Below are 26893 nucleotides of genomic sequence, written 5' to 3' on the forward strand. Positions count from 1 at the left end.
ATGGCTGGGGACAGAGGGATCCTGCTTGGAGTCTGCGGCTAGGATCTCGAACCAGTTCTCCAGAAGCGGGTTTCAAACTTTGATTGCCAAGGTGATGTAGACCTGGCGAGCTGGGGTCCTCCCGACCTGACTTCCCGCGGCGAGACCGGAGTGGCCGGTCTTTCTTGTCTGCTGCGGGAGGAGGCTTGGCTCTTAGGGGGGTTTTGGGAAGCTTCTCCTTGGCATGAAGGATGTTCATCCTGGCGGCGAGACCTAGCTCGCTGCGAGGCTGGGTGCCGAGGAGGGAGCTGAGGCTGAGGCAGCTGAGGGAATTGCTGTTGATAGTGGTACTGGGAGACGTGGTGCAGCACTTGCTGCTAGTAAAGCTGGTGTTGCTGGAACTGCTGCACTTGGGCTTGCATGGCCCGCATGCACTGCATCAAATCGTTGAGCTGGTTCTGGCTGGTCGCTAGAGGGACGAAAGTCGGTTCAGCAAAGGTCGTTTCAACAGAGGGGGGAAGGGGAACACCCATAGACGCCGCTGCTCGCAGCACGTTCAGGCTAGGGACTCCGTCCACCGAGAGGGGAATGGTGAACTGCCCAATGCAGACCGTGGGAACTTGGTGTTGTTCCCTGGTGTTATCCATCTCCATGCTACGTCCGGCATTGCTTGAAGAAGCCATGAACGCTGAGTTTTCAGAGAAGAAAGAACTGTGAAGGTTTAGATGAAGGATTTTAGAAGCGGTTCCCACAGACGGCGCCAAATGATGGTGCACAATCCGGTCACTCCTAGTTGGCGCTTGTGTGGCTCCTGTGAAAGATGCAAAGAGAGGATGAAGGCTAAGAGTGCGGATAGCGCGAGTATGTGGAAGTTACCTCTATTCCTTGAGATTGGGTTTCTTATAACAGAATTCGGTTGCATCAGGCCCACTAGCCTCTGACAGGGGAGGTATAACCGCCATTGTCATCCCGTCGCAGCCGTTATAGGCAGGGCTGAGGTGGCACGCGCGGGGCCGTCATTGCGGGGTACGTGCCTGTCAGGTGTAAGGCACCCTCTAAAGGTGGCAGGCACGACACTGTCTGACGAGGGACATGGCTGCTGTCCCCAGATTTGTCGGGTACGGTGGTCGGGCAGGAGATCTTCTTGCGATATGTCGAACTCCTCTTTCGCGAGTTACCCTGTGTTGAGCTATCCCACAAGTGGCGAGCTGCCCGTGGCAAGCTACACCAAGCTATCCGGCCCGATGTGTCTTTACCTCGGGGTATCTAGAGGCGGATCGGGGTGTTCTTGTTTGGGAATGGCCCAAAATCCACTGAGAGGAGCTCGAGCATTAAGAAAGGTCAGGGGGCCCCGAGCTCGGAGGTAGCTCGGAACGCTTTAGCCTCGGGGAGGAGGTGCAAGTCAGGCGACTCTCAGCGAGTAGCCTATCCCGCCGAATTGCCAGGTTGAACTCGATGAACCCTTCCCTCCGAGTTGCAGTTGCGCTTGCTATACTGTCATGCTGAGTTATCACTTGAACAAAGTCACGCCCACATATACCCGTACTATGAGGTCGGGTCAAATCACCCTCCATCAGATTTCACTATGCCCCATGTATTTTATTACCCGCAAAACAGCCAAAGTATTCAGGTACACCTTGCTCCCGTGTAGGAATGGGCTTGTCATGCCCATGCCAATAGCGAGGAAGGAAGAGAAGGTGGAGACAATTGGCCGCACAATTATTAATTGCTCATAGTACTGTGACTTCTGCTTCCCATACAAAATCGGATTGGCGCCTCACAGCACCTCTCATCCATGTATTATGAACATCTCCCCGTGACAAATACGAGAGATGTTCTCGATATACATGTGGTACGCTTGTGGGCCCCAGTCTGATCTCAATGGCTGTATGCATTTAGCCATGAATTATTGGTTCCACGACCCGTAACACAGCAGTCAGATCCACGCAATCAACTAAACAAGGAAACCAGTGATAATAATGAATTATCAAACCCAAGAAATCAATCTAAATTGAATGTCTCAGATTTGGTTGATAAAACCACCGGTGAGTGGAATAGGCAGAAAATTCAGGATAATTTTCTAGGCATAGTTACCAGGAAAATGTAATTTGAGTTAAATTCAAGATTTCCTTTCAACATAATCGGTCCTTGCACCCATCTTACATAGCCACATGTCAAGAATATCTCTCCTAATCTGTTTTCATTCATGGGGAGAGATGTTCCCAATGTACGACTTCAGGTGTTGTGAATTAGGTGTAGGTGTGAAAAGCCCCCAATTAGGGGTGCAACTCGGGTGGATCCAATCCGAGTTCGAACCGGTCCAACCCGAATTTTTTATAGATTGGACTTGAATTGTCGGTCCTTCGGTTGGGCTCAGGTCCAAGAATTCGGATTTTATATATATATATACACGTGTATATAAAAATGTATATATACATGTATAATTCTAGAGTGGGTACATTGACCCACTCAAGCCCGGCCTGGTGTCGAACCCAACCTGAGTGCATTAAATTATGTTGTAGGTTGGGCTCCGATTAGGAAGATTGGGCTTGATCTTAGGCTTGGGCCTTAAGCCCAAATTATAGGGTTGGGCTTAGGTTGACCATAAACTTAGCCTAAGCTGTCTGACTTGCAGCTCTACCCTGAATGCAGGACTTCAAGTGCTGTGAGGCAAGTGTGAGGCCCATTTAGTGCATTTCAGACAAAAAAATGTTTGTCATGATTAACTCTGAAATTGGAGAAATGAGGGTTTCTTGAAATGTCAAATTGACGTTTTCTTGAATCACCCTGATCATGGCACATTGAAATTTGGAAAAACTTATTACTTTTTTCATAGTTGTCATCATAAATATATTATAATATTAAGTTGAATCACTTTATACGCCCAATCAGCTTGCATACGGACTATGCACACCTACTATAATGGTGCATGGTGCATGGTGCTTAGTGCCCTAGCAGTTTTTTTTTATGTGATATTGCACCATAAGAAACAATATTTCGAACAAAAAAAGAAACAATATTTCGAGCGATGGGATCTGCGAACAACAAAAGCTGTCCCAACTTACTGCCAACTTGACCTGTGTCCACACATCTCACCACGAGACCACAACCCCACCATATTTATGATGTGTGGACACAAATTATGTTGTAACGAGTTGGAAGTATGTTGGACTAGAACCCACCACATCCCACCGTTGCTTGGCACCAAAAGAAAATAGGCCTGGGTTGGGGTGACAAATGGGTGGGTTGAGTTGGGTTGGGTAAGGGTTGAATATCAACCCACCCATATTGATCCACCAACCCATCATCAGTGCTTCTTAAAGGGTCATAACCCACCCTCACCCATTCTAACCCACCTACCATCACCTATAAATACAGGAATGGGTCAAGTCAATCCATATACCAAAAAAAAAACTTTTAAGAAAATAAACTCTCTCGAGTCTACCACGTGCTATAAATGGGTCAAGTCGGCCCATAAAACCAAAAATAACATTTTTGAGAGAATCATCTCTCAAGGCCGCCACGTGACAGATATGACTCGGCCGACCCGTATACCCGAAAATAACATTTTTAAGAGAATAATCTCTACCAAGCCTACCATGTGGCAAAAACGGGTCGAGTCAACCTGCATACCCGAAAACACAAAAAATATGTAAAAAAAATACCAAAACATTTGTATAAAATGCAAAATTTTTTCAAAAAATATAGAAAATACCAGACAATTTGCAAAAATATAGAAAAAATTACCAGAAAATGCAAAAATTTTGTAGAAATAAAAATATAAATAATATATATAATGATTTTTAATTTAAATATTTGTACAAATAAAAATATAAATAATGAAATAATTATTTTAATACTTAAAATAAAAATTTGCACATGAATATTAATAAAGGAAATAATTTGAATTTGAATTATTATAATAAAAATATAACTAATATCATATGAAAATTATTTTAATTTGAACTAAATAATATTGCATTTATTATGTACTACATATTTGAGAATATAATATAAATTGAACCTATCAAATTCACTAATCTACATTTATATAGAAAAATATTTTTTTACCTTATAAAATCTATAGCAATAAAAATATTAATAATTGAATCATTATTTTAGTAATTAAAATTTATGAATTTTCATATGATATACATATTCAAATTTTTAATAGGTTTGATATATTTTAAGTTAATATTATTTGTTTTTATAAATTATTAATTGACATTTTAATTTACATTTTATAATAACATATTTATTGTTTACAAAAATTAAAATATTGTTTATCAAACATTTGAGAATTAATTTTTTAGTTGATTTTTTTTGTTAATGTTAAAAATTAAAAATAGAAAAATAGAAAATTGATATAATAATTCAAATGTAATAGTTGCAGATGTTTTGTGCCTTGGACTTTAATAGAAAATAAAGTAATAATGGATGTGTACATGTATTAATTTATAAAAATCCATTTAATTTTGTCTTGGACTCTTGATTGATGGATTACCAATAAAATTGTGTAATATCTATACATCCGTCTATATTAATTGTAATTTATTTTTTCATATCAACCATTAAAATATACAATACCTATGTATTTATATATTATTTATAGTTATTTTGATATTAAACTTATTGTTAATAATATATTTATGGAATTTGTATATATTTCTCTACCATGTCCAAGCACTTTCATTTTTTTTGTGTGTATTCATACATTTTCCAAATGCATTTGTATCCAAATTGTCTGATACGATACCTAATACTGAAATTTTGATCCTTACTTGTGAATAGGAGATCCAAACTGCTTCATTTCATATTCCAACTGCTTCTTTTCATATTCATAATATATCTTTCTTTGTTCTTTTGATAGATTGGAAATAAATTACAACCAAAGTGTGGATGATCTTTCCCTAAATGTTGCACACAGAAATATAAATATAAAGAAAATCACTTAATAGAAGAGCAACATCAAAGATCCCTATTGAGTGGCCGAACTAGGCTAACCAGTCAGCTGCAAGTTGGCTTCCTCATGCACGTGCCCGAATGTAAGTCAGTGGATGTCTTCTACAGGTCTCGTAGCTTTCCTCAATAATGGGCTTTATATTCCATAGGGTTTCCATATCCTTGTAAACTATAAAACATGAACCTAGCTAGAGTCTACTTCAACTGATATCCTCCCTCTTATGAGCAAACTTTGTCGCAATTTTAATTGTTTCTAAAATTGTCTAACCCTACACTAAATTGGTCGAGTATCTTTGTATTAAAAACAAGTGTTTAACTACCCAAGGGAACACAAGCAGGCCACTTCTTTTTTGGGATTTTGAATGGGGGAAAGTTGATTAATGGGATTGTGGTTCCTGTTGATTAATTTATCCATGTTCTTATTTCAAATATATATAGGACCCATGGAAGATTTGATTTTTGCGAGTACCACTTAGTCACTTACCCCAATAAGTGGTACCCTTCTTAGACATGGGTAAATTGAGTTCCCTAAGACTGTATTTGGTTTGAAGGAAAAAGTAGGGAAAGGGAGGGAAACGCAGAGAAACCTATACAAGATTTGTAAAGGTTTCCTTACATTTCCCTTCCTTTTCCTACTTCTTCTATCAAATCAAACATAGCCTAAGTAGAGGGTAAATGAAAAAATAAAATAAAATGATCAAAAGTTCCCCATAAGATAACATTTACCCAAGTAAATTAAACAAAAAAGAACATGGATAAATGTAATTACTCGAAAAGGTAGGTTCTAAAAAAATAAGCATGACTTAAAGAAAGAAATTAGAGAGATCACTAATGAGAAATATGGCATCAGGTAAATATATTCTTTTTTGTTCATTTTATTTTCTTTCTTTCAGATGATTGCTTTGGAGGTGAGCTTGACAGTTTTGATCCCTACCTACAAGCCAAATGGGCAATTTATGATCAATTCAGCCACTTGGTTACATGATCTCAGCTCTTAAATTCAACCTCTTAGTTATCAAATTACAAGGGTGATCTTGTATAGCAGTCGTTGATTTTAAGAAGGAAGATTCTGAATTTCAACAGCATCAAATAGTTAGGCACTGTTGTCACCGTTAAAATCAAAGACAATGCTACAAACCTACAAGTACACATGTCCTATGCCGAAGAGAACAAGGTTTTAAAAGGTTAAAGGCAAAGATGAGGCGGATGGGACTTGGAGACATTCGCAAGCACCAAAAAAATCTTCTGTAATTTATGTTCATGCATGTTAGGTAATAATCTTAAAACCACCAAAATTCTTGTCATATCATCTTATAAATCCCAAGGTTTCTATTTTATTGGAAAGTAGAATTCAAAAAACTTCGGGTCCATTTGATTTATGCGAATAGGGGTTTGAAATTTCATTTGGAATGATTCATTTTCATTTCAACTGTTTGGTCGGACCATTGGGCAGAATCAAAATCAAATTCCCGTTCTTGGTGGAATGGCATTCCCAGTATGAGGGAATGATCATTCCTTTCCGCTTCCCTAAGAATGAGAATCTATTCCAGTCAATTCTAATTTCATTTCCAATTCCCACCGTAAACCAAGCGGAGTAAAGGTTTGGATGGCCCAATGGGCCCTAATCCTTCAAACCTGCATAGCATGACATATTGTAAAGGGCCCAAGTCAAAATTCCTATTTATCTATATCTATACTATCAATAAAAGAGTGAATATTCTTTTTTCTGTAATTTTTATTGGATGTTTTTTACCATTTTGTCTAAGCATAGAGGGCATATACATCCTTTACTCTCATTTCAAAAACTACCCACTTATAATCGTTCAAAAACTGCCAGGGTGTTGGAATCATGTATTATAACTGTTCAGAAACTGCCCATTTAATACCTTAATTAATTTTTGGATAAATAAATTATAAAGAGTGATCATAAATTATAAATAATTCTGTGTTAAAGATATTATCACGTGTAAATACACGTACACGTTTACTAGTAAGGACCTGAATCAAAGTTAGGATCCCCTATTCATTCATTGTTGTAAGTTCTAACACATGCAGGGTGAAGGTGGTTTCGATTTTGCACTAGTGAACGCTGACAAGATAAACTATATCAAATATCACGAAGTACGAAGTACTGATAGAGTTGGTGAAGATTGGAGGAATTACTGCATTCGACAACACATTGTGGCTTGGCTCAGTTGCACTTGCAGAGGATGATGATCAGATGACGGAATTATTGAGGATGAATAGGGACTCCATGTTGAAGTTAAACAGCCACTTGGCTTCTGATTCTCGCATTGAACTATCCCATCTTTCTATTGGAGATGGCTTTACAGTCAACGTATCCATGCCAATGTATCCACATGTGAATGCCTTTCAATAAAATTTGCATATCAAGAATCTCCATACCAAGAAATCTGGTTGGGCTTTTCATTTGATTCAGGGATCTAAGGCTGTGTTTGGTTTGAGCAGGGGTAGAGTTAGTATTATTTTTTTTCTTGAGGGGCCCAAAAATTAGTAAATATGGATGAGGGGGCCAAAAGATAGTAAACATGGATAAGGGACCAAAATATAGGTGAGACTTAAATGGGTATTGCGGGGACTTCCAATGCATAGGGGGATCATGGCTCCCCTCTACCACCCCCTAGCTTGGTCCCTTGGTTTGAAAGAAAAAGTAGGAAAAGGAAGAGAAAGGTAATAAACCCTGTACAAACCTAGTATAGGTTTCACTACCTTTTCTTCCAAACCAAACACAACATCAAGTTAAAGATTTGATTTGTTATTAAAGGATATGAATTAACAATATGATTACAAGGAGGAAATTAACTTGATTTTAGAGTAGGGTCTGTTTGGTTTTCAATATTAGGGATCTGGGTCATTCGGATTCCAATTGTTTGGTTGGACAGAATCAGAATCTCATTTCCATTCTTTCTGATGGAATTGCATTCTCTCACTTGAATGAATGGTCATTCCCTCCCCCTCCCTTGGGAACAAGATCCTATTCCATCTTATTCCAATTTCAATTCTAATTCCGATTTTTGTCTAAACCAAACAGACTAGGGGAATAGATCATTCCAGTTTCAATTCCAAGGGATTTTGATTTTAATTCCAACTGTAACCAAATATATCTTTAAAAGTTTGGTCTATGCCACTCTTTATCTGCTTGGGAGGCAATTTACATGCTCCACAGAGAAGCTTTCTTATTTGAGGGATTTGCATTAGCTTATAAATTAGCACATGAAACCAAAAAGACTTTGGCTTTCCCAGTTCAATAGCCTCCGCCATCTACAAGGCTCTCTCATGCTAGACGTTACTCCAAACACTGTTGCTTTTATATAAAGTGCCTGTTTGAGAGGTTTTAAGCTAGCAGTCAAGTGGCCATCAGCTATGTTGGGTCAAAACTCCATAAAATCAAAAGTAGTTGTCTCTCAGCCCAAAATAGTGCTTTCATCTAAAGCTTTTTTTAGAGAGCAAGGAGTAGCTGAACGCAATAGATGTTCAGTGGGATATGGAACCAATTATAAGGTTCCACGCTAGTAATAAAATACATGGGACCCGCACCTTTCATAGTGGGGCCCATGAATTTATTACTGGCACAAACCTTATCATTGGTTCCATGGCCCGCTGAACAGACATCGCGTTCAGCTAATCCGAATTATCATTTAGAGCCTATTTGGCAGGGCTTCAGCTTTGGTTGAGCTGTTTTCATTGAGTGGCTTTCAAGAAGCTATTAAAATTAGCTTCATTGGAAAACGGTTCCTAAGCTGAATGAATGCATGTTGTGGCTTTTCGGGTTTTGCAACAAACACAGCTTTTGTGTGGGGCCCACTTTGCAAAGCCTGAAGCCATAGTGATTTCTCCAAATTAGTTCCATCAAAGTTTCAGACCTCCCAAATGGGCTTGAATTTCATAAACTAACATATAAAGGAGAGAAAGCCAAGACATCAAAGGCTCTCAAATGTATGTCATTCATTAGAAACTTAAACCTACTAGTAACTATGCATATGCTTTGCACATGACAATTTCAGACGATGATAATGATAGTAATAATATATCCAAATTTTTTTATAAATTTTATGTATTTTTTATTTTTTATTATTAATCATATGAAAATTGCAAAATCCAACTCTGAACACTTCATCCAAATATGTGATAATTGGATTAAATTGTAAAATTTCAAGTATCATTGACAAGCCTACCTGCTTAGTTAGACTCTTCTTTTTGTAATGTTTTATCTTTTTGGTGTATCTTTTGTTCATTTATCAATAAAAAAATGTAAGGTTTAAATAGAGGGAATTGAAGTATTTTAGTCAAAAGAAAATTCCACAATTTTATTTATATTTTTAATAGTAGTGTAAATATAGAATTATAGATGTGCTCAACTTTTTCTATAACTTTTTTTGTGTTTCTGTGTATAAAAATAATTCCAATATGTCACTCTTACTTTTTGTTTAATATGATAATTATATGATATTATACATGTGTTTGAATGTTTTTTTACAAAAGTTATTTATTTACTTTTGTATTTTATATTTTATTAATTTTATTATTTATTTACAACATTAAATGTTAACACATTTAACCCAAAAGTTGAACTAGTGATCTTTGCCAAATAGTAAAATAATTCAATTCCAAATTATGTATTTCATTTTCATTATCAATAAAAATAATTCTTGTTTATTAGACATTTTTTAAGTTAATTAATAGAAATATCATAAATGTGTTAATTTTTTATATTTATTTCTATTTTAAAAATTTTATAACCTGACTATGACTTCATAAGTTGATATATATATATATATATGGGGGTGGAGTTTATATTGTTAAAAATATTGACATAGATCTAATTAATAGCATTTATTAGTGAAAAAATAATTTAAATATAGGATTTAATAAGAGAAAATGGGAGTTAATACCTTAAGTATAAGACTTAAAAAGAGGGTATTAAATGAGGTGGAAAGTAATAATTAAAACTACATTTTCAACCCTTACAATTAGAGATTGACTAAATGCATAAATATGAGAATTTTAGGAGCCATTAAAGATGTAATAAATAACTTTTATACCCTTTCTCAAACAAAGAAATAGAGGGTAATCTTAGTCCAAAAAACTTTCACTCTACATCCACACTTTTATATGTGGTATAGATATAGATTAACCAATTAATCAAGTAGTCATAAGGATGAACATGGGTTGGGTCGGACCATATGATACCAAAGAAATATATCATAATTACCAAAATATTATTTTTATAATCAAAATTCTTTATAATTACATTGGATTTGGAATTTTAAGTAAACCTATTGTTCCATTTTATGGTACTAGTAAATATGTACATGCATTTGCACGTGATAGTATCTCCAAGACAAAACTATTTACAATTCATGGACAGTTTTTGAACAGTTATAAGTGGGCAGTTTCTTAACTGTTACAAGTGGCAGTTTTTTTAGTGAGAGTAAATTACATATATGCTCTTTTTATGCCTATTGTATGTTACTTAGATAAGGGGTAAAAATGTCTAATGAAAAGCCCAGAAAATGGGGCTATTCACTCTTTTATTAATAGTATAGATATATGTTTTTGTTTAATTTTATAAATTTAGCATAAATTTATATACATTTACTAATATTTTAATTGAATCAGATCCAATTTGGATATCCAGATATATAAATAAATTGAACTAAAATCTATGTTTTTATACACATCCATTGGATATCAAATCGAATTCAGATCTCTCATATGGATTGGGATTGATTATACTCGATATCCCATTTGCTGCCTTAGGCCTAGCCTAGGATGTACATAATATATTCAGCATGTGGATCAGGCCGGATTGAAGGTTATTCCTGAGTCCTGTCCCAATCCCGAGATTTAGGAAGCCCAACATTAAGCCCAATCTGCACAAACTTGACCTAGCCCCAAAATAAAATCAAAACCCTTGGGTTGGGCTTGGGCTGGTCAGGTAGGGTTATTGAGTCAAAAGTACTGAATGCATGTTTGTATTTTGGGCTTCGGTTATCTAAGAGTTAGCCCCGGGCCCGGGCCTAGCCCAAAAAATAAAAATCCTGGTATCTTGGGCGCAAACCCAACCCGAGGACTGAAGATCTAAGGTCAATACATGTAAAATTTAACGACTTATTCACTGAGTTTGTATTTGATTTCATTGCCCTTTTCTAACAAAATGGTGCCACGTTGGAGTCACAACTGATTTTAAGAAACGAAAAATCAAAAAAACGCATGCATATGTTGTATGTGTTTTTGTTCCATGCCACGTTGGAGCCGCAGATATTGCTTTTGTTGTTTTGGTTGGACTTTCATGGGCATTTTAAGTAACACCCCCATAAAGTTATCCTCCAACTCAACTTACCATGTTCCAAGTAAGAATTTTATTTCAATAATCATTGGGGCATTGGGAGAAATCAGAATTTGAAGTTTCCCTCAATACATCATGCATATAAATCCAAGTATTTCTATTTTTTAATGTTTATTTAATAAACATTGAAACTAAATAGTGGCTTAATGCATAATAAACACCAACGCCTAAGTGGCCTTGATGCACAATAAACTAATGCCAACGCCTACTACAAGGGTAGAGCTAGAATTTTTTGTTGAGGGGCCAAAACCTAAAAAACATGGATAGGGGGGCCAAAAGCTAGAAAAAATGGGTAAGGAAATCAATATAAGTGGAATTTAAATGGATTTTATGGGAATTTTGAAGGCATAAGGGAGCCATGGCTCCCCTCCGCCACCCCCTAACCGAATGGCTCTGCCCCTGACCTACAAAACCAAACATAGCCGTTGTTGTTACGTTAGCCATTTTCTCAAAAAGAAAAAAAAAAAAAAAAAAACATTTTACCATTTTCACAAAAAATGGCCCATCTCAAAAACCAGTGTTTTTAACGCTTGTTTTTTTCTCAAAACCTTTTCTGGTATGATGACCAATGTAGATCCTACACGACAACGCCCAATGTATAAACGTTTTCTCAAAATCTCAAAAAACACAATACCCTTTTTCAAAAAAAAAAAATTCAATGAAACCAAACACCTCCTAAAAGTTCAGTACAACAACTTTGGTCGTTATCATAAGGACTAGCGAGGAAGCCCTAGGGGAAAAATAGAAAAATGCTATTTGAAGATACAATAATAAATTAGGTTATATTTTTAAATAAAATAACTATAGTGGGTTCCAATCTGGTTTAGGGTTTTCAATAAGTCAGGACTAAGTAGAACCAGTCTTGAACTAATTATTTAATTGGGATCAAATCGTAGACATGATTATATTGAAAACAATAGTTAAAATAATACTAATTTATTTATATGTTAATAAGTTACACATCTTTAACTAATATTATCAAATTTACTATTTCAAACAAGAAAGAAAAAATTATATATTTCATAAAATATTTGGTTTCGGACTCAAATCAATTCTAAACAGACGAGAATCAATCCAATAATTAATCAAGACAAAACCACATAACCAAAACCGTTATAAACATGTTCAGACAATTTAGCTCCATCAGGATAGACCCAACCCATTGGTTCAACCCTATTTTTTCTTAAATAAATTAGCATTTATATAATAATTTATTAAATTGAATAAAATAAATAAATAAATAAAAATTTATTGGGATGGGACTAGTATAGGCTATCTCAAACTAGACTCGACCCGTTGACAGTCCTACATATGGGCTCAAGGGGAGAGAATAATTTGTTAGTAAATTATTTCTAAATAAATAAATAATTTAATAAAATAAATAAATAAATAAGTGGTTATTAAAATCTTTATCTCAATGTCACATCTCCTTTATTTTACTAATTTATTTTATTAAAATAAATAATTTATTTAATTTTATTAAATAAATAAATGTTTAGATAATAATAATAATAATGAAGTTAATTAATTAATAAATAAAAATTGAGATAGAGAATAGGATGAGAGAGAATCAAGAAAGAAGAAGGATGGCATTTTATTTATAGGATGGCATAATTGTAAATAATTGCATGTGGCACTCATGTAATTTTCGAATGCCATAGAGTCAATTACATAATGAGGTTTGCCTTATATGTAGGGATGGCAATTTCGCGGAAATTTTCAGGTATCCGATCCGTCCTAACCCTAATAGGACCCGTTTATCAAAACCCTATAGGGTTTGGGACAAGTTTGGGATTTGACCTTAAGGTATTCGATACTTGATACCCGAGATGCATAAACATGAACCTATTATATTATATGTCATGCACAAATTTATAAATTTTAAGTACTAAGATAATTATTCTATTATTAATATTTATTGGGATTAAAATCACCATTTGATGTAAATTTGGATTTGATAGATTGTTTATTTTATTTAGTTATAAAATGCTAATTTTAAATATTATTTTTTTTAATTTTTAGTTGGAATTGTTAACCATATATATGGATTGATTGTTTTGATGATCACAAAAGTTAATAAAATCTATTTTATTTCATTAAATAACACAAAAGGCGAGATGGCTTAGTGGCTTAAAGTAGTGTTAAGAGATTTGACGCTATCATTATTTGATCCGGGTTTAAGTGACACTATAAGCATTAAGAAATTTTTTTAAGTAGAAAACATTTGATCAAAGGGTTTAATAGGTGGGACGGGTTTAGCAGGTTTAGGACGAAATGGGTTTAGGAAATTAAGAGGAAAAGTTAAGCAGATCTGAGACAAGTTTGAAATCAGGAATACATAAGTAGGTTTAAGAATAGATTGGGCAATTTGCATAGATACCCTACCCATTGCCATTCCCACTTATATATGGTACTCCTATAATTTTTTAATATCATAGAGACAATTGCATGGAAAAGTAAATAAGGTGCATTCATCTTATATATGATATTTTTATAATTTTCAAATATTATATAAGGAGGGAGGTTTATCGTATATGTGAAATTCTTATAATTTTCGAATTTAAAAGTAAAAAGAGGTGGAACTCTGATAAAGAAAAAAAGAAAGGGAGCAAAGGAGAGAGGAAGGAGAAACTCTGTCAATAATTTAAAGCATACTTGTCAAAAGAAAATCACGTCTAAACTTTCAAATGCCATCGTACATACATATTCCCAATGCTTTTGTATATAGTTATAATTGGGCCAAGCCCAAAACATGGTAATTACGCCCAACTGCCGCCCTAGTGGCATCACGATCGGTGCGAGCATTCCATTCGATAAATCCCCGCCCTCACGTGATTTCTCAATGTTGTTATAAAATGCCCCTGCTATTTTTCATAATTACGGGTGTATAAAAGTGGTTTCTTGTAACTTAAGAGCTAAGATGCTGCATTTCAACAACACCGAAGACCGAACAGCTAAGCTAAGCATTTACACAGCGCTACAAGTACACGTGTCCTACCCCAATGAACGTGGTGCTCCTGGCAGTTATTTGTGATTACTCATATCACCCCAGAAACATACAATATTTCAATTTTACTAGTGGCTAGAGGAGGGGGATTCAGAGAAGTGGAGAAGGGTAGTTCTGTCATTCTGCATGCACATGTGTAGGGCCCACCATCTTTTGGCGCCAAATGCAGACGGAGGGATTGGCTGGAAGGGAGGGGACCAGTCTCATTATGTGATTTTTCTCTTGTCTGTTTCTTGGGTGAGAGAGAGAGAGAGAGAAGGGAATTTCACTTGAGCGACGGAAATAGTAGAGATTAGAGAGTTCGATCGAGAGAGAGAGGGAAGAGATGAGGGAGATCATAAGCATTCATATAGGACAAGCAGGGATTCAGGTCGGGAATTCTTGCTGGGAATTGTATTGCCTCGAGCATGAAATTCAACCAGATGGGATGATGCCTAGGTTTGTACGTTATGTGATTTATTTTGGAAACTTTCTTCTTTTATGAGTTTTGTTCCTGAATTGGATTTATTAGGTTCGTCATTGTAATTTTTGTTGCATTTTATGGTTTTTCTTGTTTGAGTACATTCTGGTCTTCAATATTATATTAGAAAATGTAAGTCAATTGGATCAAAATCATGCCTAAGTATGTATATGTTTGTTTCTCCGTTTCTTGTGATTTTTGTTGGATTTCTGTAAGTGAATTCATTAGATTTCTTTTCTGGTTATGGATTTGTTGGATTAATTGAAAAGCATGTTGTTTGATCTACATTATACTTTATGCACCATTCGATCTGTTATTTTCATGAATCTGTGTGGTTTATGTTCTCAAATTTGGAATCCATTTGCGAATTTAGAGGAAATTCGTTCCAACCTGATGGGCGAAGTACATTAGGCGAGTTTTAGACGGTTAGCTGCCTAAGTTGTCTTGGGAAAGAACCACATCTCCCGTATCCGTATGTCTATGGGTAGCAGAAAATATTCTCAAAGCAAGGTTACAAAATTGAAGATACATGCCAACCGATAAAAAGAGGAAACACTAGTACACAGACAAATGAGCAAACACCAAACAAGCAGCATGGGAAACACCATAGTTTACATGGAAAACCCATCAGTGAGAAGGAAAAAAACTATAGGGCAAATCTAGAAAATTTGCACTATAATCCAAATAGAAGTAATACAATTTTGATGGTTTCTCAAGCTCCCCAAAACCTGAGGTATTACAACGAAATGGAGAAAAATATAGGGTTACCTCTTTGATGTATTACAACAACACAAGCGCTCACCACAAGAACCTTCACGAGAAAGAAGCCAACTACACCAGAACCCGGAGCTGCTACATGGTCAGAAATGGCATTCAAATGCTGAAAATGGTGAAACACAATCTCCTTTAAGCACCAAGTAAACCAAAACCGTTAATTTCCCTCCTTTTTTTCTCAACTCACTCCTTTTGGAAGAAAACATACACATAATTTCCATTTTTAAATTTCTATAATGCCATATCAAGTATTGGACTTATTTCAAGACAATAGAGGAGATACATTGTGGTTAGATGTTTTGATTGTTCTATTTGGAAATATCTTTGTAATGACTTTTTGCTTTTTTATTTCTAGGAGTGGAATTTTCTACCAAATGAAATGTGCTTAAAAATTTTCCTACTTTTAGTTGTTCTAGTTTTAGCATTTTGAACCATGAAGGTATGAAATATAATTCTCTGTATAAGCCCATGGATATGGCAATGGCAGTTTACTCCAAAAGCCTGAGGAGTAGGGATGGAAACGGGGCGGATTCGGGGAGGGTTTTGCAAATTCTAGACCCTACCCACACACCTCCCTAGGCCTCTCAACCTGCACCCTCCCTAAAACCCGTACGGGTTTGATTTTCAGAACCCAAACCCTCCCTGCGCATAAAGTGCAAAACCCTCCCCAACCTTACCCACATCCAAACCCTCCCCCTCCTTGGAGTGACTGCACTAATACCCTCCAAAGAGGGATCAGGCTGCCATAGTTCCTTGCGGAATGTCAGTGATCTGAGAGAAGAGAGAGAAACTTGTGCCTGTTAGGGGGAGAGAGAGAGAGAGAGAGAGAGGCTGAGAGGAATGGGAAGGGTTTCCAAGAGAATGTTGGTGCAGGAAGGACTTGGGAGGAAAAAATGCCAATGGAGTGAGTGAGCTCCCTCTTAATTTCTAAATATCTATTATTTATATTTTCTATTTATTAAGTGGAGGTGTTTATGGAACTGTCCATGCCACATCATCCAAGGTGACCAGATGTCAGCCATTATAATTATAATTCGCTCTTAATTATTGCTTGATGATCCAGGTTGGTCATTGGTAAAGGTTAATTAAGTTCTGATTCAAGATGGACTAGACCAGGTCTGTGGTGGTTCAAATATCTATGCTCTTACACTCTGATTTTCAATCTATGATTCCACTCAGTCTGGAGTGGAATTCAATTATATTCCACCCCCAATTCCAGATGATCTAATCAAAGGTGGAAAGAATTTGGACATTGAAATTTTTTCTCTTTTCCCTATCTTTCTTATTCATCTTGTTTATAAATCCTTTGCTAAGATTATGATAGACAAGAAAGGAACCAAAATAAGGCCCAATCCTAAGCCCATGTTCCTTACAGCCATACTTGGAGCCCACAAACAAGACAACCCATGCACTGGGCTCATTCCAGCTTTTTGGCCAACTCAAGTTGAGTTGAGGCCATGGAGATTCTCTCAATCAAAGATTTGATTTGACATCAAATCAAATGAAAATTGAGAAAATCTTTTACATAGATTCAGATTTCAATGTCTTCCTTTTGTTAGCAAGCATTTCTTTGTTCAGTTACATTTGTTAAAAAGACACTTATCTTGTAAATCATAAAAAAAGATTTGATATTCATCTATATATTTCATTGTAAAAACTCTTTTAAATGGATGAATGAATTTGAATTGCCCTTGCAATTTTATGGATTGGTGCTGACTCCATTAGGACCTATCCTTATTTATTGCAGGTAGTTTAATCCTTTCTTCTGTTGAATCTCTGTCTTATTATTTTGGGTTTGCTTTTCTTATTATTCTTATATCATTTTTTCAAATATCTCCCCAACTTCTTCATTCCTCTTCTTACTTTTATATCATTTTCTTTTCTTTCCCTTTATATTTTTTATTTCTAAATTTTTGCAATCCTCTAGGACAGCTGCCACCCTCACCAGCTCTTTCTATTTACTTAACAAACCTGTAAACCCTTCTTGAGCTTATCTTCACCCACTCATCAACTCTATTTTTACTTATTCAATTGATTACTTAATCTCTTTGTTGGGAAAATCAAGACTAAGTAAACTAACAAGCCAAGGGCTTTGTGGCATGTTTCCAGCTTGCTTAGAGCCCATTTCAGCCACCCAAATAGCTGTTGTTTACATGGTCCTGCATCAGAATATCTACATTTTCCCCTTTTTTCCAACGTTGTGCCTGTACAAAATTGTTTTATTTGGCGATATATTTTGGCATGCCTGAGATCAACAAATTTTCTTTCTTTCTTTATCATCCAGCAACAAGTTGAGTTGCAGCTTGATTGAAGAAATTTCATCTGTAAAAATGTCCAAAGTTATCCTGGAGGGTATTCGCCTATCCCAGAGATATCCTTAAGTTCCTTTCAGGTTGGTTGAGAAGGGCAGTTTCACAATTGATGTCTAACAAATTATATTGAATTTGCAGTGACACTTCAGTAGGTGTTGCACATGATGCTTTTAACACCTTCTTCAGTGAGACTGGTACTGGAAAGCATGTACCTAGAGCTGTATTTGTTGATTTGGAATCAACTGTCATTGATGAAGTCAGAACTGGGACATACCGACAACTTTTTCATCCAGAGCAACTTATTTCTGGAAAGGAAGATGCTGCTAATAACTTTGCAAGAGGACATTACACTGGTGAATAACATGCCTTTTAGAATTAAATTTTTGGCACATTTCATCATGTTCTTATGAGTGATTAACTTGGTTTGACATTGTCTTGCAGTGGGGAAGGAAATTGTAGATCTATGCCTTGATCGAGTGAGGAAATTAGCTGATAACTGCACTGGTTTGCAAGGGTTTCTGGTATTTAATGCCGTTGGTGGTGGCACTGGTTCTGGTTTGGGTTCTCTGTTGTTAGAACGCCTGTCTGTGGATTATGGGAAAAAGTCAAAGCTTGGGTTTACCATCTATCCTTCACCTCAGGTACTTGTATCACATATTCCGAAAGTTATCTTGTAATAGATTTAAGTCACATAAAAGGTAATGCTATCATACACTTGACATGTAGCCTGTAGCCTGTATCATTTGCTTTAGCTACGAGCATTCAACTCAGGTTGGGTCTTATTGTCCTAAATTGCAGGTTTCTACTGCAGTTGTGGAGCCTTATAACAGTGTTCTTTCCACCCACTCTCTCCTTGAACATACAGATGTGGCTGTGCTCTTAGATAATGAAGCTATATATGACATTTGCAGGAGAGCCCTAGATATTGAGAGGCCAACATACACAAACTTAAACCGCTTGATATCCCAAATCATCTCCTCTTTGACTACTTCCTTGAGGTTTGATGGAGCCATCAATGTTGACATTACAGAGTTCCAGACAAACCTTGTACCATATCCCCGCATCCATTTCATGCTCTCCTCATATTCCCCTGTCATCTCATCTGAGAAGGCATATCATGAGCAACTATCAGTTCCTGAAATCACAAACGCAGTCTTTGAGCCATCAAGCATGATGGCAAAGTGTGACCCAAGGCACGGGAAGTACATGGCCTGCTGCTTGATGTACCGTGGAGATGTTGTTCCCAAGGATGTTAATGCCGCAGTTGCAACCATCAAGACCAAGAGAACTGTTCAATTTGTTGACTGGTGAGCAAGCACGCATCTAATTACTTATCACAAACTCATACTCGTGTACACACATGCATAGTATTATAGATGGGACATGCGATCTGATGGACCATCCATTTGAGAACATTACCAGCGCCTAAATGGATGTGAATGGATGACTCTCAGGCTCTCAGCATGCCGTCCATTTTTCATTTCTTTGTGTTGGATGGCGAAAGGAAATGCTGAGTGGGGGTGGAAAATGGATAGTTTGGGTTGGGTGGGTTGGATGCAGGTCGAAGGCCAAGTCGTCCACCAACCACTGACGTCTATCAGTAAAACATATTTCTAATATAAAACTATGTAAACCATTATATTGAGAAAAAAAATATCTTTGGGTTTCTCTATAATGCCACATGTCCTTGCCTTTTTGTTCAACCCAAAAATAAAAATTGGACTTTATTAAAAAAAGTTGGAGAGAAAGGAGAGATGAGAGGGAGAAGCCACATAAGACATAACCAATAGAAGAGAAAATCTCAAGGAGATAAGAGTATTGAGTGGAGAGAGAAAGAAAGAAAGAAATGGAAGAGAGAGACAAAAGAGGGAGAGCAGGGAGAAGGAATGGATGGGGGAGAGAGAGGGAGAGAGAGATAGGAGAGAAGAAAGAGTATAAACAGATAAAAGAAAGTAGAGAAAATTGGAGGAAGAGAGAGGTGAGAAAACAAAAGTTGGGGAGAGTTGTCTTGTGGTACCAAAAAAAAAAACTTCTTTTGTGTGCTAACCGAAACGGATGCCCATAACCCAACCCTTTTTATTTGACCGATGGGGGTGCGCAAACCCAGAGTTATAAGTGAATGGATTGGATAGGTCAGGTGGTTGGGTCAGAAATTGCCACCTATTGCTGACTTTGCCATATATTCACTGCATGTATAGAGGAGCTTTTGTTAATTTGGTGGAATATAGTGGCAATGGTCAATCTTGTTTTAGTGCTGCTTTCTCTCAAGTCTCAACTGATAGACCTCGGTTGGTGAACTACAGGTGTCCAACAGGGTTCAAGTGTGGAATCAACTATCAACCTCCAACTGTGGTCCCTGGGGGCGATCTGGCGAGGGTGCAACGTGCTGTATGCATGATCAGCAACAACACAGCAGTAGCGGAGGTGTTCTCACGCATTGATCACAAATTCGATCTCATGTATGCCAAACGAGCATTCGTTCACTGGTATGTGGGTGAGGGCATGGAAGAAGGGGAGTTCTCGGAAGCCCGTGAAGATTTGGCTGCCCTTGAAAAGGACTATGAGGAAGTTGCGGCAGATGGTGTTGATGATGAAGATGAAGAAGGTGAGGATTATTGAGTAGTTTGCAACGTAGTAGTAGTGGTTTGTTTGCGGGTGCAGTGACTTGTTACAATTTGGTCGGTCATCTCTTCTCATTGCTACTCTGGCCTTTCTTTGGTGGTTGTATTATTTCCCAGGATACCATTGTATCGGTGATAAAATATCCCAACTTATTTAGTCGGATTCAGATAAGCCTGGCACTCCTGTTTCCTGTATTGATAAATTTGATATGACACTTGATCCCCCCGCGTCTATCACTTAAGCTGTTGTATGTTATTTAGGGCCCGTTTAGTTTGCGGGAACAGAGGTTTGGAATCGGAATTGAAATGGATCATTCCAATTTCAACTGTTTGATTGGTCAGAATCGAAACCCATTATCATTCCCGATGCAATGGCATTTTTCTATTTCCCTCTTCTTCCTTCTCATTCCAGCCAATTCCAATTCTGATTCAGATTCTTGTCTGAACCAAACAGATACCACTTTCGATCATGTGGGATTTTGATTCTGATTCAAATTCTAATTCCAAATCTGACAGTGAAGGTTAGAAATTTCTTACCAGAAAAAAAAAAAAAAATAGTCCAATGCCGAGCTAAGCCCAGACCAGACCATATTAGTCTAGTTTAGTGGCTTAAAAAATAAAATTAGTCTAATTTATTGCATTCCCTACTGATAAGCAAGGTTTCAAAGGGTGTTTGTAATATGTGGACATGGATGTGGCTAAAGGACTGAATAACATCTAATCATGAGTGTGGGTAAAACATTGTTTACACTCAACGTTCTTTTAATTGAAAAGACGAATGAATACCTGAATTAATTATGGTGTCGTGCAGAGGCTTTCAAAACAGCCCAAGCTGGCTGTTTTTTCCAAACATCAAATGGGATCTATTCAACGGCCAGTCCAGATTCTTGACAAATGGGGCAGGTGGTCAGCCCCGTGTACTGGTAAGAGGAGACCGGATCTGCTCCTCACATCTGGCGTCTCACACATCCTGTTATGCATTGCTCCCATACTTATTAGTTATTATTCACGGTAGATGTTCTCAATGCACGGTGGATGTGCTTGTGAGGCACTCATTTGTGAGGAGCAGATCCCGTCACAGATAAGAGTATGAGACCCTCTGTGATTTGGCCCCCCGCAATGGCAAAATCGGATCTGCTCTTTATGGAGTGCGTCTCACACCAACCTCATAGAGCATCGCAGGCATGTATTGGAAACATTTTCTGTACAAGATCGCCAGGATTTGGCAAGTCTTTCCATAGTCTTCTGGGCTTCAAAAAGCTCGAAAGACCGAAAATTGATCTTTTTTTCATTGATAACCAAAAGTTGAAAAGATGAAAAGATGCCTCTGAATGTGTTTTTAAAAGCTCAATAGACTGAGGCACTGAGCCTCTTACCAAACAATCTGTCTTTAAAGTATGGTTTTCAAAATCGGACCGGACCGGACCGGAAAAACCGGGAACTGGTCAGATGGCCTGTTCTGTTTTCCCCAAAACCGGATTTCCCCTCAAAACCATTGATTTTGGTCAGTGAACCGCTGAACCTGGCAGTTAATCATTCAAACAGTTTTGACCATTTTTTATTTTTTTGTCAGAACGGGCTGAGTGTTTGGTTCGAACGGTCTACCGTTCGACCCAATAATCAGACCCTTGACCGGGTCAGTTTTAAAAACCATGTTTTAAAGACAACCCCAAAAACTCAATATATCTTTTGATTATCTGAGCTACTAAAAGATCTTTCTAAAAAGACTTGCCAAACACTACCATGTCATCATCCATGTAAAGTGTTCCCAATGCACAGCTGCGATGCACTGCAAGGATGGTTTGAGGCGTGCTCTGTGTGAGCAGATCGGAACTCCACAACGGCATTCTCACAATACTTTTACCTTGTATTAAAGGTAAAAACATTAGCACGCATGGACATTGAATCCTTTCAATCTTCAAAATATTGACAAGAGTTGAGGCATATCGAGCTGTATTGATAGTTTTTTTTTTTTTTTAAATTCGGTTGAAAGGGCCGGTTTAAGATTTACTCACCCCCTGAACTGGTCAAAACCCTCATAGACCTCTTATAGGAACATATTGGCAATCTTCCCATACGATACGTATATTGATACTTTGAACCTTGCTTTCAACATTGAAACCTTTTTCTGAAAGACACAGGACAAAAATTTATAGGCATTGAAAGTCTGGAAGCCCTCATGATTCACGACTTTGGCCCATCTATCTAACCCTATACACGGTGGTGTCAAACTCCTCATCAGTCAATAGGCATACTCGGCCTCACTCAGTCACTCTCACACAGTCGCAAAGAATTCCCTTGTGCCCAGTTTGATACATTACAATTAAATTAAATTAAGGGATTTTTGGACTACAATCCCCCTCAGAAATCTGAATTGCAGCCCCCTCAGAATTCAATTCACCCCTACAGTGGAGCTCCTACAATTAAACACTTACCGACCCACCCCCACAATCGAGATGTACACACCCATAAAGATAAAACCATTGCGACTCTCACTGAAACCGAACCGAACAGATCAAATTCGGAATCAGTCCCCAGGCTAATTGCCAAGACAGAAACTATGCCATTGTTGGTTAACATTGGGCCTGTGGGCTTATTATTTCCGGATGCCTTTCTAAAGCAGAAGGAACCCGGATGCTGCAATGCATTCATAAAGCTTGCTACCTAAAACACATGTCCCCCAGCTTTTCCAATCATTTTGAGCATCCAAAGCAACACCATTACCTGATTACCTCCTCAATCCTCATATGACACCGCATGCGATATTGCAACATAATACACCTATCCAGTTTGACAATAAGGTAGTCACAATATATAAAACAAGCAACATGTTGTGTTATTCATTGGAGCAGGGAAAAACATCTCTAACAACAGTACACTAGTCCAAGATAAGTACACCATGGCAGAAACAGAAAACTTAATCATCCACACAACAAATTATTATTGTTCCCTTCGTGAAGACTGCCTGCCCAACTCTAAACCGGCATCTCTCCTGATCCATGCGGGAGAACCACAAAGTTTTTACCTTGATTCGGGGTGCGGGCATTCTTTGTCATATACTTCACCAGCATATTTCCAGTTAATAACCTTCCATATATTATTGAGATAGTCAGGTCTGACATTCTTGTACTGCATCATGACAAACCAAAAGTCAACAACAAAGAATAGGAAGCACCAGCTAGTTGAACTTAGCCAAGCATATTAGACTAACAAGAAAATATACAGCTGAGAATAAAGGATTAAAATAAAATCATTCAGTTAAATGCGTCGCATATGCTAGAATGAATGCACATCCAGACACTTGCATTAAGAATTCCCGTTCTGTGATATTCACAATTCTGACAAGCCGATCAAATGTTGTAACAGAAGTGCATAATGATCCAGTAAGATTAGAATAATTAGATCATTCTGCTGAATGTTTTCTCCTATTCAGCCATTTGGAAAAATGAACACACCAATCCTGACTATAAAGGAGAAAATTAGTCCTCCTGGACAAGCCACATCTTCATTGCCAACTCCTGGTTTATCAATTATCATGAACAGGACCCACTTATTGTATGCATGAATGCGTGTGCATACGTGCACGCCTGTTTGTCCTTTTGACTGCATAAACAAGGCATCTTCAAACTGTCTTATAATTTCCAGTTTGACATGGAAAACGATGATCAAATGAAATACATGCCCCCCAAATTGAAATTTTTCACAAGGCCTGATTTTACCACTGCCTAAGGATAATGATAGAGTGAAGAAAAAGAAATGGAAAAGGGAGCTTGGCAGGTGAATTGCTGAAGAACATGAATAATGGCAGATTTGAGTATCTCTTGTATGAATGATCTCAAAGACAGAACTCACCTGCAAGTAGTATGCATGCTCCCACACATCTATCCCAAGCAAAGGAACTAAATTTGGCCCCTTGGTAACCAATGGATCCTGTAACAAGCTAAATCAAGTTAAAATGATACACGCATACGATATGATGATGCACTATAATTATATCCTCTACAAGAAAAAGAATAACCATAGAACAAGACAGCTCTCACACAATAAACAAAGAAAATGCATATATAAGCAAGGAAAGATGCTAAACTAATCCCAAGTTAAAGCTTTCAAAATTTTCTCCAGTATTATCAGAGACCAAGACCAGTGATCAAGTGAACTTTCTGGGTCCTGGTATTTAATGATATTTTTACAGGCCGAACAATTTAACTGCTGATTAAACTGGTACGCCTGTAACCAGTAAGCTTGCAGTTTTACATAAGATAGGGTTCTAAGAACATTAATTTATTCAAAACCTAGCAATGGAAGCTTTCAGCAGAAGCTAATACTCCAGACAGTGGTTGATTAAAAGACAGCACAGAAACCAATGCATTAAATTGGGAGGGGAGATGTTCCCTAAACTTTGTGATAGATAGACTACTTTTACCTGCAAAATCAAGCATTACAAATTTCCTAAATAATTGGTGTCAATTGCCATCCCTTACAGAAAGCAGAAACATTAGTCTTATAGGAGTAACACATGTTTTCTTTTAGATAAATTTGAGAGTTACATATATTTATTCTTCTTCATTTATCAATAAATTGCCTAAAACCATAGAAATATTGGTCTTGCAGAACTCTTTTGATAATGGGATGATTAGTTTGTGACATTTACTTGGGTCTCCAAGCTTGATAACAAACTAAGATTCAGAGTACTCTTATGCTGAAAAAAAAGGTCATCCATCCACCCTGAAACAATGTCCTCTGAGGCACTAAAAATTCAATAACTTAATCTGTATACCAAATCATTACCAGAAAACATGATATGCATCGGAACACACAAAATACCAGTATGATTTCAGAACTGTGTAACTTCACCTGATTTGCTGTTGTTTCAACCACAAGTTTTTGTGATTCTTTATCCACGCCTAGCCACTGCCAGTTTAAAACACGAGAAGGAAGAAAAGGCAAGAAAGATAATTAACAGGTTGAAATTTGAACCACCTAGTCAAAGTCTCAAAGAAAAGAAAATAAAATGAAATGAAACAACAGAACTTTAACATGGAGCCAAACTTACCACCCAACCAGAACCTTGCAGAGCAGCACCTTCTGCATTTACCTTTTTCACCAATGCTTCAAATGAACCAAAATGTGTGTCAATAGCCCAACCAAGGGCACCATGGGGGGGCTCTCCACCTCCTTCCTGCAAGAATGTTTTGGTAAAACATGCTTAGAATTCTTAACTTTAACAGCAAACAAACAAACAAACAATAAAGATAAACTTATGAGGTATAAGAATTCACTTACACTAGTAGGAATGAGATTTTTCCAGAAAATAGAGTGATTGATATGCCCTGCAATAAAAATTTACTATTATTCATTAGACTAAATAGAGAGTAAATACGACCAATAACAACAAATGATAATGATGATGTTGGTGACAATACCAAGTGGACAAGTCTGTTAAATAATGCAGGAATTGACATAAGAAACATCTGTAAATTATGGCAACATGTGCCTTAAAAAAATGGCTAACAAAGAAAGCAGAAGTCCTCCTAAATAGTAAATATGCTAGAAGGCAATATACGATGCATTTTCCCTGTTAAAGAAGAAAGCATGCATAACGTTCTTTGGAGAAGCGTTCTCCCTAAAAAAATGTTCTCTCCAAAGAGCTAATAGTTGTCTAAAACTCATCTCTTTGGTTCTATCTCAAATGTTATCAGACACTGTATACAGTCTCCTCTGTTCAGAGGAGAATTTCATGTATCTTCAACAACTGATGAAACGCCAAGAAGCTAAGAAACCCTTCTGGAATTCCTTTACCAGGCGCTTTACTACTCAATTTTGTCACAAATGCATTACTCAAGCACCGATCAGTAGATAAAGGTGTAAAGAAAGGAAAGGGCACTTGCAAATGCAGAAAAAGGTCATAGTCCTCGGCATACCACGTTATCAAGCAACAAAATACAGTGGATTGGAAGAGAAAGACTGAAAAAAGACGAATCACAGGAAAGTGTGCTGTCACATTTAGTAGATTTAATAATAAATCCCCTATAAGAACAGTAATCAATAAATGAACAGAAATGAGAGCATATATCGAAGTGAATGAAAAAAAAAAGCAATTACCTCCCCCGTTAAATTTGATGGCGGCCTGCAATTTAACCACTGCGGACGAATCGCCCTTGGCCATGGCTTCCTCGAGCTGCTCAAGAGCCTTATTGTAGTTGGTAATGTAAGTCTGATGGTGCTTCTGGTGATGGAGCCGCATAATTTCCACACTTATGGCGGGTTCAAGAGCACTGTAATCGTAAGGAAGATCAGGAAGCGTGAAGGTCTGCAACCCCCGAGCATGACTAAACCCTAACCCTAGACTTCCGAGGGTTTTCCGACTGATGACAGATCGCAAGGCCATGGCTGCTCCTGAACCCTTCC

At 37.2% G+C, this 26893-nt stretch overlaps 2 protein-coding genes across 2 annotated transcripts; one reads left to right on the forward strand and one right to left on the reverse strand.

Annotated features, from left to right (window-relative positions):
* The first annotated feature begins 14506 nt into the window (after nucleotides 1-14506).
* LOC104611135 (tubulin alpha-5 chain-like) lies at nucleotides 14507-20708 on the forward strand. Its single transcript, XM_010278066.3, has 5 exons — nucleotides 14507-14756; nucleotides 18003-18217; nucleotides 18306-18505; nucleotides 18663-19171; nucleotides 20168-20708. The coding sequence occupies exons 1-5, from the start codon at nucleotides 14644-14646 to the stop codon at nucleotides 20481-20483; spliced, it is 1353 nt and encodes a 450-aa protein (XP_010276368.1). The 5' UTR covers nucleotides 14507-14643; the 3' UTR covers nucleotides 20484-20708.
* A 2590-nt stretch (nucleotides 20709-23298) lies between these two features.
* Nucleotides 23299-26881, reverse strand: MSD1 (manganese superoxide dismutase 1). Its single transcript, NM_001302847.1, is given in 6 exon segments — nucleotides 23299-23614; nucleotides 24338-24415; nucleotides 25340-25396; nucleotides 25539-25664; nucleotides 25769-25815; nucleotides 26588-26881. Coding segments are annotated over 6 exon segments (702 nt in total). The 5' UTR covers nucleotides 26874-26881; the 3' UTR covers nucleotides 23299-23506.
* Nucleotides 26882-26893: the final 12 nt, after the last annotated feature.

Source organism: Nelumbo nucifera, chromosome 2, assembly GCF_055504915.1.
Source record: "Nelumbo nucifera cultivar China Antique chromosome 2, China Antique-T2T, whole genome shotgun sequence".
Taxonomy (NCBI): Eukaryota; Viridiplantae; Streptophyta; class Magnoliopsida; order Proteales; family Nelumbonaceae; genus Nelumbo; species Nelumbo nucifera.